This window comes from Anguilla anguilla, chromosome 2 (assembly GCF_013347855.1).
Source record: "Anguilla anguilla isolate fAngAng1 chromosome 2, fAngAng1.pri, whole genome shotgun sequence".
In the NCBI taxonomy this organism is placed as follows: domain Eukaryota; kingdom Metazoa; phylum Chordata; class Actinopteri; order Anguilliformes; family Anguillidae; genus Anguilla; species Anguilla anguilla.
In genome coordinates, this window is record NC_049202.1 from 34441791 (window position 1) to 34459556 (window position 17766).

A 17766-nucleotide genomic window follows, 5' to 3' on the forward strand; every position below is an offset into this window, starting at 1 on the left:
TGTGGAATCAAAGACTTTATTTATTCGGGTGTAATGTCCAGAGTTCGAGACTGCTATAGAGTCTAATGTTAGCGTACAGTAGCTCAGTATTACAACATTCTTACACATTGAATGATCTTCAGGTTTAACTATACAATGGTAAAGCCTGGTTTATGTTGCTTTCTCTCAATTTGCCTTGTACTGTATGTTTACTGCATGGGACAATCGGCTCTCACCGGCTCTAACCTAGCTAGCGATGAGGTATGGTTTACATATGATGTGTCTTCGGATATGAATGTTAATGAGCACAGGATGCAAGCCCACCCTGTCCTTGTCTGCTGAACAGGTTACAATAATCTAATTGCGTTTATTCACATTAGTGGTTATAATTAGGTTAAAAACTTGAAAGAAACACCAAGAAGACAACCAAATTGTCACTTCTGGGGAATATGGCCACAATTTTAATCCAGTTTCCTCGTGGACATTTAAGAATAAAAAACAGTTCCAGATCTGTCACTAACAGTGGCCGTCAATTCCCTATCCCCCTGAAAGTCAAAGCACCCGGTGAGCCGCTTTCTCAAGCTGTGCTAAACATGAGCATGAGCGCGTGGAAAAGAGAAGCAATGTCAGATGCAGAGGCACCTGTGGTCTCCGTTGGCATGTACACATGTGCTTCTGCTGCACCGCTTTCAAACGCGACCCAAACTCCAGGACACGGTTTTATATGAGAGTATGGATGAAGGGATCTTCTGGAGATCAAAGACAGAAAAAGTAAGAGCAGTTGCCGTCGGTGACGACATTCATTGTTGTCATTTGCGTATCACATAAGCGGCACAATGAACAAAGGAATTGCAAGGATGCTCTTCGGTTACCTGTAGACAAAGTGCTGCCAGCGAAGCAATGCCAAACTGCGTGCTTGAGCGTGAGAAACGGCACCTCCTTTTGCCTTATAAGGTCTTACACTCTGTCCCATACCTGAGGTCTGTTTTCACAGACTTATTATTAGTTTTGATTATACATGTGTCAACAGGTGGGAGGATCTCATGCACACCGGCTTTTGTAATGAACCAATGCTTTTAAAATTCAAACGTGCCGCGGTGAACCTCTTGGGCGAGTTACGAGCATGTGTTCCCTCCAAATTACGCACAAAGAAAACCATGCAAATGACAACTCCCTCTCTGCTTCTTTTTCTATCCGCGAAGGAGCGAGGGTTTGGCAAATGACCTAAGGCACGAACACCTTCAGAATCAACCAAAGACACGCCTAGGAATTCCCACAGCCACACGGTTCAGCTCACCTGACAGGCCTGCACCTCCTAATGAGAGGTGAGAAGTGGATCTTTTTCTACCTGTCTGGAAGGTAACTACATCCAAACAACTTCATGACTTGAAGAAGATTCAAGGGATTTAATTTAAGTATTTGCTGTGTATCTTGTGCAGTCTTAAGGACATCGCACACAACCATCTCTCTGTACACAGCGGGAACATGGCAGGAAATGCATTTCATTGCAGAGGAAACATTTCTTGATGGTATCCTGGCCACTCTCTCACAACACTATGAAAATATGCAGCGTTGTATTTATAAGCTACAAAAGATCTCCCAGGATGAGCCCACTTTGGCAGGCATGAAGTGGCAAAGTACATCCACACATAACTTGTGGCTCGTAAATTCTACCCACAAGGACAGCCTGTGCGTGAAGCGAATTCCTCCATCCTGGTCTAACCATTTCCAGCATTGCCTTCACTCTCTCTCTCTCTCTCTCTCTCCCACTCCCTTGCCTCCTTTCTCCATCTCCTCCTCTTCCCGTCTTCTCTCCTGCCCCCGGACTCACCGCTGGTGGGGACGGCGTGCACCCCGGTCCCGGGGAGCGGCTCCGGCACCCGCTCCCGGCCGGACCCCGCATCCGAGGAGAAGCAGGACTCCGTCTCGTAGATGGTCTGCAGCATCGCGCACAGCCCCGGCACGGTGGGCCTCAAGAGCATGCCAGTCCAGCTGCGTCCCCCCCGGGAGTCAGCGGAGAAAACGCCGGACGGCACAGCAGAGAGCGAGCGGCCGCAAGGAAACCCAAACGCGCATAAATAAACAAAACGGAAAATAGCAATGGCAGGAGACGATACTTAAAAACTGTAATTAAATGTCCGGACCACCAGCTGGCATTTGTTTACATCCGAAGAGGAGCGGATAGTCCAAAAAGTAAACAGGGGCCGTCTTAAGTTCCCAAGACAAGAGGAAATTCACTGGAGTAAAAAAGCGGTCGGACAAATGTTGAACGTCATTAATCTTAAATTGTGGGAGACCGCATCTGGTCCTCAGAGTCTCCTGGGATGGCTGATGGGAAAGTAAAGGGTGGTGGGGGTGGGGGGGTTGTTTGAGGCAGAAAGGCCTGGCAAAGATCTTGTAGAAAAATCAGGGAATCTCCAAAGTGAAAGATCCAGTGACAAAATCCATATTCTCCACTTCTTTCCAAAACACCTTAGGTTGAAATTTAAACCCAAAGACAGAACTAGCACATGGGAACACCAGCAAAACACACTCAGAGCGTGGCTGGATCCAGAGAGTCCAAAAGTGCACACTTGCTGCTGCTTCCCCTTTGTACAGTGTTCTCCAGGTCTGTCATAACCTCAAAGAGGATTTGCTGGTTTAAAAACAAAAGAACCGAGACTCGTCTGTCTGGAACAGAGAGAAAACTTAAGCAGAAACAGAAGTCCGAGATTTCAGGCGGCTGCAGCCAAACGGCAGCAAGCCACCGTGTCGGGGGAACAGCCGAATGTCAGGAGGGAGACCAGCCAGACGGGAGGCAGCGCGAGAGAAAGTGGATCGCTGACTCAGGAGCAAGCTGGGATACGGCTTCGCCGACCTGCCCGCCCCTCCTTCCTCTCTTTCTTTCTCTCTCTCCGACAACACACACCGTTCCAGTCGCAACCCCCGTGAAAGAGGAAGCCACTCTCCACAACAGACCTGGCAACCTCTACCGACGAGGCACAAGAAAAAAAAAAAGAAAAAAAGTACTGATGGCAGACGATCAAAGTGCCGAGGCCATCTTGAGGTGTTGCTTTGTTTTTGTTTTCTTGTTTCCTTTGGTACCCCCCACTGGTTTTGCGAAGAGCAGATGGATAAGAGAGAGTTGGGGAGTTTACAAACAGACTGGGCTGCTCGGCGAGCCGGGGAGCTGGAAATAGATGTGGAATGGCAGAGGACAGGGGAGGGGCCTGGCTAAAAATAGAACGGAGCGCTAAGCGCTGATAGTGCAGCGGGGAGTAAGGCTCGGTCTCGCAAATGGTGCTAGCCAATCAGGGACTTCCTCACAGTCAGAAGGAACAGCAAGACCTATCTGCATTGGTGCAGGTGCTGGAGCCAGGCAAACAGACACACATATATCACAGAGGTACACACGTTAGACAAAGACACCCAGCCACACATTACAGCGATACACACATTAAACAAACATCGCAGCGGTATATACATTAGACAAACACACAGACACACATCACAGCAGTACATACATTAGAAAAACACACAGACAGACATCTCATACATTAGACAAAGAGAGAGCAGTACATACATCTGACAGGGACACAGACGCATATCAGAAAGATGCGTACATTCACCAAAAAAACACAGACACGAGTATATGCATTTGACGAAGGCAGACACAGACCACACAGCCACATCATACAAAGACATATCAGGGATGTACACCTCACACAAGTAAATCACATTCAGTTATACATAACAGACAAACATTTATACATACTTTAATTACAGCCACTTACAAAGGGAAGTGGCGCACAGACACGGAAATGCACTTGCATATAAGAGCATCACATATTCACAGATGCTTACAATGGCATGGTGAGTTGATTCTGGAGGCCATAGGAGGCATCCGACTTCATTCTGGTGCTCATGAAACCAATCCTGAATATGTTGAGCGGTGTGTATGGGGATATTATTGGAACATGGGAAGAAGATGAAGGAAAACGGTTTGCACCATAGGGTGCAGCTGGTCATATAAAATTGGCTTAATATTTCTTGGCTGTCATACGACCATGCAGAGCAATCATTGGCCCCAGTGACTCCCATGAGATGGTTGCCCGTACCATTACAGATCGACCACTATGTTTAACAGTTGGCAACATACATTGTGGGGTTAAGGCTTCCTTGGCTCTCTCCAAACATAAATCCATTCAGATGTAGGGAAAAAAAAAAAAAAAAGAGTAGGAGGAGGACTCCAAATAACCTTTTTACCCATATCTCAGGGGTCCAAGTTTGTGTTCCATAGGCCATGTTATGCGTCTTTCTGCATTAGCCTTGAATACAAGCGGGTTTGCAGGTGGCAGCCCTGCCATAAATGCCAGCTTTGTGAACACACAGTTTCTGGTCATAGCGGGTCTCAGAGGTGTTTGAGTCAATTAAATTCTGCGGCATTTTTTGAGGCTGCACTTTTGGGGTGTTTTGCAACCATTCGTTCTCTTACGCGTCTGTCTATCCCAGCCTACAAAAAGGTTGGACAATACGAGTGCGTATTCATAAACTACATATTTCATACACTTTTTTCGTTACAGCATATACCATGTTTACTGTTTAAGTACGCAACGCTCCATAAGGAAACATATTAAGATTAAATATTATATTAAGTATTAAAACACATTTAAACATTTTTTTACCAGGACACAGCCAGAAAGAAAAAATAAACCTACTTGTGTTTTACACATATTATGTAGAATGTACTCAGAGACACAGCTGTATCATATAGTGTGGTACCCGGTAAAGTTTCAACAACACTATGAGAGTGGGTGTGTAAGTGCGCGTGTGTGTGTATGCGTGTGTTTTTCTGCCCTTTGAGCAGGTGTTTCCAGGAAAGAGTGCAATTGGCAGGCGCATATCTTGCAGAAACTCAAACATACATATTTCAGTCTTGACTCTTGACAATGCCCAGAAACAGCACAGGCTAGGCAGGAGGTTGGTACAGCAACTGCCACATCCCACCGGCGACTCCCAACGTCAGAGGCTTCCTCCTCCGCCATTATACGCACCGTATTTCACAGAACACAGGCCTGAGCGCTAAAAGAGTCAGTCAATGCACCGAGAAATAATATCGCCCGTCCTGCGTGAGGAGAAGCAGACGACGTGGAACCACCGGTTCGTTTATGTGAAACTGATTTACAAGACATTTTGTTGACTTTGTTGAATGGGCAGGGGCTGTGCAGAGGAGATCTCGGCTAAAAAGCGGTAGTTTATAGAGACCGTCGCCGTTAATGTTTCAGCAACAACGTCCGGCACAAAGTGGCTGTTGGGTGGCTGATCCGGCAAAGGCAAATGGACGGGCCCTGCTATGGAGCAAATTCAGTGCCAATATCATTTACACATATTTCAGAACTCGCACGTCTTTGGTCCACCACAAAACACCTTTCACATGACTTTTTCACACAGCAAAAGTACAAATCCATTCTTAAACCACCTCAAACTACAAATTGCAAACTACTAACCTCAAGCTGAGGACACCAAAACATAAATCATCTGGCACCATTTTTCCATGTATGAAAGGGAAATAACCCGCATGTGCATGCACCAATCAACATTGTACCTACAGCCAATCAGAGGATGAGTAGCTCATAACATGTCAGTGAGCAGTGAAGTTATGGACAAGTACAGGTACAGCTCACCTGAGGACACTAGAATGGCCATTTGTGCAGCCCATGGAACAGGCAACCGGACGCGAGGTGAACCGTGGAAGATGCACAGGTGAGTAATATCTAATGAAAAATGTATTCATGCCAAATATAGATGATCAAACATAAATCTCTTTGATTAGTCGCTTGCAGTAAAGATAATGTTCTAATGGGTAACTGTTAGTTGAAAAGCTACCAACTTCATACAAGCTAGCTGGATCTCTCCGTCAAAATTCAACCAAGATTTAGGCATTATACAGGCTTATGTTTTCAATTTTTCAGGCAGTCTTTGTGTATTCAAATGAATAAAACATCATTTTAGACATGGCATCCTGCATAGTTTAACACATACAGGGGTCTAAAGATGTTCCAAAATGGCTGCCAGTTTGGGGGATTAATCATTTTATCTGATTGTATGTAAGGATATGAATGAAAAAAAAAATCTGAGTTAATTTATAGTAACTACACAGAATGCAAAGAGTGCAATTTTGTCCCAAATTTGAATGTAGTACATATGAAAATTAGATCAACAAAAATGTTTAAGAATGAACAGTACGTGAGTGTAATCGTACACTCATGACACATAGCCTACACAAATAAAACAGTGATATCCATCCACGGTGATATCCATTTCCATAAAATAGCGTGTACATATCTCCATGAAATTAAGAAAGAACAAAGCTGAAAAAAAATATGTCCACAAGTGATTTTCTTCCACTGAAGATGTATGACCAGTATACATTTATAATCACTATTTTGCATAGATCACTTGTTTTCAAGGTATGAACAACTTAGTTCGGTTGCCCGTGTAATCTGCCAAAAATAATGAGATTCTTATCCTTATTTTTCCCTGGAGATACAGACATCTGAAAACGATGCCTCAGTGAAAGGGGGGCTTTTTGGATTCTCACTGATCGTTCATTTTGCAATAAATACTTGGTATCTGGAGGTCTAGCTTCAGTTTTAGTCTTTAATATGTATATTGAAAATGAAGGGGTTCCGAAGCACAGGCCCAACAGGTTGGTCCATTCCCCGTGGACTGACTCTATGATTTCATTTGTATGAAAGGGATATTAAAAAAGTTTGTACATCATTATTGCTCACACATTTCGCTAGCTAATGACTGGTGGCTGAAAAATACTCATATCATAACATGAATGTGATGATACATTCAGTGTCTACTTATTTGGAGTTCCTGTCTTAATGCATTCAACCAAAATAAATTTGTTTGCAAATATATTATATGACGTTTTATTTGTATGCTGGCGTTTAACTTAAGTCTTTTACTGACTTTGCTGTTATGCAGAGAACTGATAGAAAGACTACATTTAGGCTACGCCTCGTACATGCACTTGAACAAGAGCTTTGGACCTGGACTTTTCAAAGTGAAACACCAGAAGAAAAAGGAGAAAAGGCATTAAAAAGTATCATACATACACAATGACATATGAAGTATGAGTGTTGGGGGGTGCAGCCTGCAATGGCAATGCCCTCTCCCACAAAAAGTCTCCACACACAGTGTTGCCAAAATAATCTCACCAGAAGTTGCTACAGGCTCTCTGAAATGTCGCCAAAAGTCGCTAGATTGCTTGATGACATCCAGTGGCGTCACTAGGGTTTTTGCCGATGCTCGACAACGAGAATGGAGGTTTGCCAAAGTTGCGAGAAGTCGCCAAATTTCTCGCTAGTCGCTAGATAAGTTGCTAGGATGGTCAAAAAGTCGCTAAATCTAGCGACAAAGTCGCTAAATTGGCAACACTGTACACACAGCGCTAAGGCGAAGAATCACCTGACGCGCATCGGACCTCCCCAACCCAGCGCACCCCCCTCGTCTATTTACAGTTCCGACGTGTCTGGACATGCAGAGAGACTGTTCCATAGCGCGTGAAAGGGATATCGAAATCCCTTTAACGGGGGAAGCCACACCACGCAAACACACAACGGGCAGAGGCAGACGCCCATCTGAATGTTACCACGACTCAGACTCAGGGTGAATGCGCACGTGCAGGACGTCAGCGGAAATGCAGGAACGGTAGAGAAGCATCGTTGCCCTGCTGGCGCAGCTCCTGATCAGACCGGTACCTGACCGTGGCTTCGTCCCAGTGCCGCCCGGCTCGCCCCACGTAGCAAACGGCCCACGTTGACTGGCGCTGGCCGAGGAGCACGGTACGACTTGCCGGGAAGTGCGGCTCAGTACGGCCCAGCACAGCCACGCAAGGGCGCTCTGTTGAGCGCCAAGAGACCAAGAGGGCCGCCAGGCCAAAGCAGAGCTGACTGGAGGACACGAGCCCGGATCCATTCAGGCAAAATCATTTGCTGATGTTCAGCCCTTTGGAGAGTAGGCTTTTGGGAATGTTTTTTTTTTTCAAAATGATAAGTCAGCATTGTAGAACTTCACTGCTTTCAATTGCCAGTAGTGATCGTTACACAAGCTTTAGAATGTCCGGTTAGGAACGATGAAACGCGGGTCCGTAACAGACAGAACCCTTCCGTACGCCGAGCCGACCGCTCGCCAGCCTCTGAAGCGACCGACCGCAGTCGGCACCGCGCGGCCCGGATTCGATCCGACACGGCGGGGTTCGTCCACGCGACCGCAGCCTTTACCGAGTGAGCCACCGGGCTGCGCCGAGACTGCCGCGCCACAGTAACGTTACTTTAATGCTTCTCTCGCGACGCTGCTGGAGCGGGTTTATTTTGGGTTGTTTTGCTGGGCTAAATCGGGCGATTTGGAGAAACGACGCGAGGCCCGGTAGAGCGGCTCTCTTGCCATTAAAGAGCCGGCGATGCGAGACTGAAGCCGGCTCACGCCGCCTCGCTTTTGTCCCTTTAAAAAAAAAACACACAGCGGCAGTCCCCCCTCGCTACCTTTAAAACCTCAGCCAGCCGCAAAAAGGGACGGGGAGGGGCGGGGGGGTGCAGGTGCCATGCTGTGACAGAAGCACAGCGTGCTGTTTTTCTTTCTCTTTTATTTTCGTCTCACCCCCCCCCACCCCTCCTTTCTCCCTCCTCCCTTTGGCGCTGCTTTACAACAACTCCGGCTATTTATAGGTGGATGTACTTCTCTCGCAGTCTGACGTGGGTTAGGGTTTATATTTAGGCCCGCAGAGGGGGTGAGGGGGCTGGGGGGGGGGGGGGGGGGCGAGAGACCGCAGCTTGTTTTGCATGGATGAACTCATCTCGTTAATGTCAAGGACTTCAGTCCGGCAGGAGGAAAAAAAAAACCGAGGGAAAGAACCGGGTGACGAATCCGACGGCGGCTGTTCTCCTCGCCCCCCCCCCCCCTCCGCCGCGCTGGCCCCGCGAAGCCCCGTCCCTGCGAAGGCGCGCGCCCGTCGTCCACCGCGGCCTACGGCGCAGCGCGAGCTACAGGTGGGGGGCAGCGCGCGGAGCGGGCCTGGGGTTAGGCGCAGGGAAGGCGCGCGCAGACCGCCGCTTTTATCTCCGTCTGCCGCCCGGGCCCCGGCGGGGCTGGCGGGTCGGCGGGGCCTGGGGAACGCTGAAACGGCGGCGGTCGAGGCGACCGCAGGGCTGCGACCAGCGCGGCTGACGCCAGAGTGGGTCGCTAGCAAGCGCTCTGCTTGGCAGTTGGCAGTTTGCATGGGCAAAGAGAAACTCTTCTGGTCAGCGTAAGACTGAAAACGGCAATCGTGCTGTTCCAGGCTAGCCGCACAGTACAAACGGGGACCTCATCCAGCTTTTGGGAATTGGAATGGGTCGGAGAGAGAAAAATCAAAGCGGGTTGGCCATTGTAGTAGTGACTTCCAAGATCAATAAGACTGGCCAAGTAAGTCAAAAAGGAGGCTCTTTGATTGGTACTTCTACCTGGAGCGCCCCGCAGTGAACAGAGCGGCGGGTGCACCTTCTCTGAAGTCTGAAAGGCCCCACATTCGACTGAAGCAGCACCGTGTTCTTATTCCCAAAACTAAGTTTCAGATATTCCACAAATACACATGCATGCATACATTAAACATTGCCACAAAGGGCTTTGGTCAAAACAGTAAGGGCTGGGACCACTTATCAATTTATCAGTAATTATTGACAACACTGTGAAATCGATAAGCAAGATGACTTATTGTTTTTTCCACGCATAAATAAACGTTCTGCACGCCAGTCATTTATACAACATTAAGCATCAGCTCCTGGTGGAACGTGCTTCTGTAACAATCACCCCAGGTGCGTGGACACTATGCCAAGACTGTCCCCTCTGAAAGGGTGACCAGTAAAACAGGATCATTTGTAAAATGTAGGTCCTGTCTGAAACCAAAGAACGTGGAAGTCTCTTTCTGAACAAAAACAAAGAGTTAAGGGACATTTTTTCTAGACAGTGATTAAGGCAATTTCATTTGTTTCTTTGATAGCCATGAAACTTCTCCAGCAAAAACAAAGCTGACTTGTTTCTCAGAGTCAGTAATGAGTTACATCTACGTTTGTACAAACAACACAGTTTACACCTGCCAGTAGTTTTCGCTGCATTTAATAATTCTTTAACTGAACTTTTGCACTTCCTCAGCTTATGCAACTAACAAGTAGAGTTTCAAACAAAACGCCTCGGTCCCCTTCCCCTTGGTCACGTCAAAACGATTTTCCTCACTCAATTAGTCCGACAATGAGGTACCCAACTGGTGGTCTTTCTCTTTTGAGATTGGTTACATGCCACATTACTCAATGTCCTTGAATCCAATTGGCTGTAAACCTCTCTGAGGTCATCACAAGAGGCAAATGATCGAAGTCAGATTGATGAAATACCAAAACACGCATCACAAACACGTTTTTAATTTTTTTAAATTCTAACCATTGGCTAGCCGATATCCGCCATTACCTGTGCCCTGCCTCGTCACCTGCGACCTGCGGCCTGTGAATGTGAACGGTCACACCGGGGACAGACGGACGCGATGTCTCCAAGCAGACAGGCAGACAGGCGAGTCCGTCGTGGGCAAAGCTGCTCCCGCGTGGCGGCGGGGCCGCATCAAACCGGACAGGTCGCCCGCTGGAGCGCGAGAGCGGCTGGCTCCGAAATCCCACCGGGCAGAAACAAAGACGCTCGCTGCTCCGCGGAGGAGGCAGAGGAAGAAGGGAGGGCATGTTCTCAAAACGCTGTCAGTCGTCTTCTTATTCCCCAGCCAGCTCCCCCCCGCCTCCGCCTCCGCCTCCACCCCCACCTTGGGCCCGGTAGACAGACTCTCGGCTGACCGTTTTACAGGGACGACGCAATGACAACTGATGATCCGAATCTAAATATACCCACCGTTGCGCCCAGACAGAGAGGCTACACGGGCGGCACAGCAAGCGAGAAATACACGGAGAGGGAGACAACGGTAAAAAACCTTCTCCTCCTCCAAGAAAAAGGCCCTTCTGACGCCTTTGTCCTGTTCACGCTTTTCAAAAGGTGGCGGATTACAGCGAGTCAAAGGGAGCATCAAATCCCCGCTTTCCGTCGAAGAACAGAATCCCATAATTGAACACAAACACAGCATCAGACAGGTTACTGCTTTGCACCTGGCTGAAGATGCATGCATTTATGACCAACTTCACTGCTGAGCTACCATCATCCAGGACAACATACATAACTCACATTATGAACGGTCCTAATACATAAACAGGCACCATTGTGTTTTGCTTAAGGGTGAGATGGCAGAATCCCTTCTAAGAGTACAACCTTTGTGTAAGATGCTAAGCTCCTTGATGCAGAAATGCTAGCGTTCAAAGCCCGCTTGAACTCCCATTTCACCTCTACACCCCTGCTGCACTTCATCGGCGAATGCGGTTTTATGTTTTGGTGTAGGTTTGCTGCAAAACCTACACCAAAACATAAAACCTCCGACAATAAAAGTCATATTTCATATTAAAGAGCGAGACCACCAAGTGAACGCAAGTGCAATAAGACCAAGTCATTGACAAACGTAAAATGAAGCACACACACACACACACACACACACACACACACACACACACAAACACACACCACTTCAGAACTGAAAATGTATTTGTCAGACACAGCATGGGGATGACTCACTCTCCCCCAATAACAATTTTCGATCTGGCGTTTTTTTTGTTCTCCAGAAACAAGTATTCCAGGATCATGTCAATCACCTTGGCTAGGAAGCAGAATCCATTCAGCCGTTTCTAGCACTTTCTCCAAGGAAAGAGGGCAACACACTTACCACATTGAACCATCTTCAGATGAAAGGCTACAGTACACTCTAGAAAGCTTCAGAGGTGAAGCCTGTCTCTTAGCAAAGGAAAATCCACCAAGACAAAATTGAACAGAAACAGCTTCTACACAAAGGATCTCACTGTTTTTCAACAAACAATTATTCATTCCCTTTCTTTGAAAAGAATCAGGCATTAAACTTGGTGGGAATCTATTTAAATTTTCATTTTGTTTTTTTTTCCCTCCCAAATTTGACTCCTACTTTTCTTATGCTGCAATTCATTGACATTCATTTAGCCACACGAAGAGACATAGCCAAGTGCCAATAACTGAAAATAATTTTGAAAAACAAAAAAACAAACCGTGGACCCCATGGCAACAGTATCACTTGGACAGCACAACAGAAACTAAGGAGGGTGTACTAGTGCATTACAAAGGGCACATTTTTGTTTTCTGGAATGAATCCTTAATTAACTGACAATTACCTTTACTCACAGGAAGGCTAATGTCACCAAATACAAAGCACTGTATTCAAACACACATTCTCAAGATGTCACAGTGACTTGTGATCAAAAACACTGCTGCTAAACCAGACAGGGTTTGCATACCTCGCCGTATTTTCAGAAGAGACACTAACAAAGAGCATTACTGAAGTACGCATGCAATATCTGCACATTTGCATTCATCACGGGTAAATAAAGCGTTTGCCATGAGACTCAGTCAGATTCAGCTCCTTTCCAAACTATTCTAATTATGATAATATTTTAAATCAACCTGACCACAGGACACTGGCAGAGACAGTTAAACTGAACAGGTAATTTTTCACCATTTCCCCATAGCAAGGGAATTTCACCTCAACTGTGGACAAAATGTTCTCCTATGCCGTGAACAATGGCATGTTAAAATGTCACCTTTTTTAAGATGCAGATTAACATGAATGAAATCCTGTCAAGCTCATGTTCGCTGCATCGAAAACCACAGGTTAAATCAGGGGAAACTGGAGTTGAGCAGTACACAAAAACATCAAGTTACATGGACACTCACACCTTTATGTTCTGTTGCTAAATTGAATGGTTACAAACAAGCCACTCCAACTGGAGTTCTGCACATTAGTGACACTATGATCTCAGTCATTCTGGGGGGGAAAAGTATTTTAAAGGTGAGATTCATTTCACGCCAGCGACCGACTGCGCAGTGAGGAGCCGTTCTAGGTCGTTATGAGAAACCGGCCTCACGTTCTTCCTCAGTACGGGAATCTTTGTTGGATTACGCAAAGCCAAGAAACAGTTTTTGTCGTTCTTCAGATTGGCCCGCGCTAGCCGGCGCTCACAGGCCCTGCGGTTGGGCGGCGGGTGGTATACCGCCATCGTCTCGGAGCGCGTGGAGCTGAACGGCGAGCCCGGCCGAGGCGGAGAGGAGCACGGCGAGCGCGCGGCCCGTTCCCCTGCCGGTCTGTTCGTGTGACGACAGACACACGCGTGACACGCGCACGACGAGGGGGCCAGACGGGTGTTGCACGGTAGCAGTTACAAACAAACACGTACTCCCGTTCCAGCACTTTTTGCAATTTGTATTTGTCCTAATATTGTAGCTTGTTCTTCTCCCTAGTTTGGCTTGGCGTAAGTTAGGTCAGAATAATGTTCACTGTGTGAACTGAACTGTGTTCTTGGCTATAAACAGCCATGACGAAATTAGTATTGTACCTTATTGAACCTGTGTTTTGTAGTCGTCCAATGACCATGCATTTTTGTACGTCGCTTTGGATAAAAAAAAAAAATGTAATGTAATGTAAAAAGCAGATATGCGAGCGAATAATCAGACAGTCAACTTCAGGATGGCTCTGACTCGGGTTCCTCCGATTAGGCATTAGAACCGTGCTGAATGTGGAACAATGGTCAAAGACAGGGACAGGTGCACATTTCGGACAAAAACCTCACGCTCAAGAACACATGGGTCACTGCTTAAAGAAACTATGCAACGGTTTTTCCACTCAATGAGGCTGCAAACACAAGAAAGACCCAGAGTCAAAATCATAACTTAGACGCTGTATAGGAAAGGTTTACTGGCTTTTCACGTCATGTTTTTTCTCTAAGCAGCAAGAGCAACACATGCTCTCAAATGACACGCACAAAAAAACAAAAAGCAACGCTGAAGGTTCTGCAGGCCAATAGCGTCAGAGACACGCGTGAAAGATGCGAACTGCTCTGCGAGCGCCAAATAACAGCCCTCCAGGCTTGCAGAGCGGGAATGCAAAACAGCGCAAAGGTTTCCACGGCACCCAAATGACATTCAAAGACGTCACTGAGGGAGAAGAGGTTAGTAAAGGTCTGGGTGGTCGTCATCGGGTCTAATTATAAACCCAAGAGACCAGAGAGTGGCAGGGTGAGCGAGAGACAGAGAGAGGCAGGAGGATGAGAGAGAGACCGCTCCTCTGATAAAATATGCTCTGCATCTCTAACAAGGTCCTTATCTCCAGTCAACAGGTTGGATTTGACAGCATTTCCCCCCAACAGGCGACATCTTCTGTAATAAACCAAAGGCTATGCCTTTTTCATGAACATGGTTTCATCAGTCAGATTCCAGCTTCAATAAAAATCATTAGAGATAGCTATAAAAAATTGGTCACTCATCTTGCTTCCTGGAACTGCATTTGGAAATGCATCAGGTAAATTTCAGCCCTGGATTAAGACAACCCTTTTTCATACACTGCCCCCTACAGGAAAGCAAGCCCAACAAACACACTACAAGCACCTCCTAAATACAATTTAATAAAAAGTTCCACAGATGACATGTAAAGCGGAGGTCTGCCAATCAAAGTAAACATGGAGCAATTATTATAGATGTCACGTGTTATAAAATGTGATCTATCCCAATTTTATACACACACAGAAGTGGAATTACAACTGGCCACACTGTACGCGGCTACGCTGCCTGGCACCACTCCTGCATCCCACAATCAGCCTCTTGTGGGCGTGTCACCAATTTTTTGACAGGCAGTTGAGTTTGTTAAATGTTGACCAGGTTTAATGTCGTGTTTCATGCTATCATTGTCCAGTCTGAATAAAAATCATTTTTGCAGTAACCTAGCTCTGAAATACGTTAGTCAGCTGCCTAGCTAGGCTGTCTAATGTCTAGCTGGTGAGTAACAACCAACAATAACAACAAAAACATTTTCTTGCTAATGTCTTCAAAGTTAGATTTGGTTAGCTAGCTAGGTGGCCGGCAGAAACGATCACAAACAACTAGCAACTAATACATTATTAGTTTTATGATCACCTTGATTTCACTTAGTCTACGTTTCTCTCACAACTAGATCAGTCCTTGCTTCATTGTCATCCGATAAACGTTATTGTTCAGAATCACCAGTTTCTCGGGTAAAACGTTTGTGCTGCAATCGTTTATTTTATTTTTTAAATAGAATTGTTTAATAGGATTATTTCAGAGACCATCCCCCGTGCTGCGTTCCTCTTGTGGGTGTCTCTGTGTGAGGGCAGCGCAGGACCATATAAAGTAAAGAAATCTAACATGGCAATTATGAGGGAGTCCTCCACTGTGGAACTATAGAATGTGGAACTAAAATTTGGAAAGGGGGACAATTTAATTGTTGAATCATTAGATCAAATCTGATTGGTTACCGCGATGCGTAGTTGTACCGCCTGGGGTTTGAAGTTAAACTTTGGCCATACCCCCGACCCCCCCCCCCCCCCCCCTTTCACCTAGGCCCGTGCCGCATGCAATCCCAACATGCCTTGCGGAGGTGTGCCGTCACCTCCCATTTAAAATGAATGGCGGCGGTGTCGCCGCCTGGCGTTACCGCGTACAGTGTGGCTTCACCGTAACATCTAGCTATGGCCAGTCTAGTTATGGTCAGTTCACCACACGACCGCAACACAAAGTGCAACTACAGTGCTCAGGAATAAGGCTAAGGCAGATACGTCTATACCTGCCTTATAATCTATGTGCGTGTGTGTGTGTGTGTGTGTGTGTGTGCGTGATCACCATTCCAGTACGACAGTTCAAGAAAAAAATTCTGACTAAAACAAATATATCCATTTAAAAATAAAGGCCAAACAAAAAACATTTAAGACTAGGAACAGGGACGATATGGAATTGAACGAAATGTGAAATATGAAATGAAATCTATAAAAATATCATACCAGTAAACATATAATCATCTTGCAGATGACCTTTAAATAATTAGCATGCATATAAAATGTAAAAAAAAAAGCACTCCTCTAAATGGAACAGGACACACCCTAGACCGAAACTAATAGAAACTCTTCCACTTCAACAGGTTTGTTGCTCCCACGTTGCGTAAACGCCGAAGTCGCGATTCTGCCTCGATCGCTGGCTGCGCAGAGGACGGGGTCGTCTGGCTCAGCGCAAACAAACAAACAAACAAACAAACAAAAGGAACGGAGAAGGGTCTGAAGCAAACAGGTCTGAAACAAACAGCAGACGCGGTCTGACCCAACTGCCGAGGGACCCGGCTGCCACGCAACACACAGCCCGGCATCCCGGGAGGGAAACAGGCAGTACCTCACAGCCAGGCTGCACACACACACACAACGCTGAAACGTGACTAAAAACCCAGCTACGTACTGTCCCCTCGCCTGCAAACAGGAACCACTTTACATACAGTACAGTCACAAAGCACAAGCACAAGAAACAGCACAAGAAAAAAACAATGGCTATCAGGCATTTTGCCACTGCTCCAAACACCTAGTATTAAAAAAAAAAAGATAAGTGTTTCTAAACAGAAAGCACAGCAGGCTTGAGGGTAAAAAAATCTGATGGGTCGGTCGCGTAACAAGTTTGAAGAACATCTCCGAGCCTTACCGGGAGCGTCGGGCGAACTCATGGGTCGGGCCTCGGGCTGGGCGGGGACGTCCTCGCTGCTCGAGCGCTCTCTAGAGGGCGCGCCGCGTCAGAGCGGAAGCGCGGGAGCCGCTTTCAGGCGCGGGTACGCGTGCGCTTGCGTGCGTGCGTGCGTGCGCGCCGCCGGGGGGGAAGAGAGCCGAACGGTTGGACAGCGGACCGCGGGCTCTAAAGCGGGTCTTCTGCGTCAGCCATGTCTTCCGCCAGCTCCTGGGGGGGGGGGGGGGGTGGATAAGGGGGCGTGCGAGGATCCCGCTGGAACAGCCACAGAGACAAATCTCATTAGAGGCCCGCGAGCGTGGGGCGGCTGCTGCAGACGCGTCATTCCGACAACGCGCGACCTCCCCCCCCCCCCCCCCCAGCCTGAAACCAGCCCGGGGGGGACGCCTCCACCCTGCGCGGATTTAAAGGCAGCTCCCGGGGGGCGCGAGGCCCCGGGTCTGGGGCTCTGCAGCCGTCGCACGCTCACCCGCTGCAGACTGCTGCTGGACCTCTGAAAGGGTCTGCCTCGGGCAGTGCGCAGCCCTAAAAATGCCCTCCCCCCGTCATCAGCGGCAAAGCAGCGCAGAGACGGTGTTAACAAAAACAAGCGCCCGGGGAAGAGAGGGCCCGTGGCTGTGGCCAAACTGGGCCTTGCGCATGGCCTGCTCCCACCCTCTCTGGTAGTAGTGCACAGCCCATCTCATAACCCTTGCTGCAGGTTCAGCCCCGAGGGCCCTGAGCAGTAATGCCAGAAGGCACTGGTTACTGGTCCCCTCAGCAAGAGGAAGAAGAGCAAAAGTAAGTAACCACAAATTATCAACAACACTACGCACCAGCAGCATGTCCAAGGAAGTTCACACGTCCCACTGGATTACATTGCAAATTTTAAGTAACCTGAAAGGGTCGTAGAGGTGACTTCAGAGAGTGCTACAGTGGGGAGACAGTCAACAAGGATGAGCTAGACACACTGCAAGTGTGAGACCAAAATCTCACTTCCACAATTCAGAATTTTTGAACAGTCTACGCAGCAACAAAAAAAAAGCTAACCTGAGCAACCTGAAGAGGCATTCAAAATAACTCATGCGTGCAGAGTCTCCCATGCATTTT

At 47.3% G+C, this 17766-nt stretch overlaps 1 protein-coding gene across 4 annotated transcripts in view; it reads right to left on the bottom strand.

Moving 5' to 3' along the window:
- Positions 1 to 17766, bottom strand: part of LOC118218902 (histone deacetylase 5-like) — an 86676-nt gene that overhangs the window by 57015 nt on the left and 11895 nt on the right. The window contains exon 1 of one of the 4 annotated variants that reach the window (XM_035401665.1): positions 16639 to 16832. The exons of 1 other annotated variant lie outside the window; for it this stretch is intronic. In XM_035401665.1, coding sequence (XP_035257556.1) covers positions 16639 to 16660 — 22 coding nt within the window. In that variant the 5' untranslated portion in view covers positions 16661 to 16832. Of the gene's footprint in view, positions 1 to 1810; positions 3453 to 16638; positions 16833 to 17766 lie in introns of those variants that run through there. 2 more of the 4 variants (XM_035401657.1, XM_035401648.1) reach the window with 2 other exon arrangements.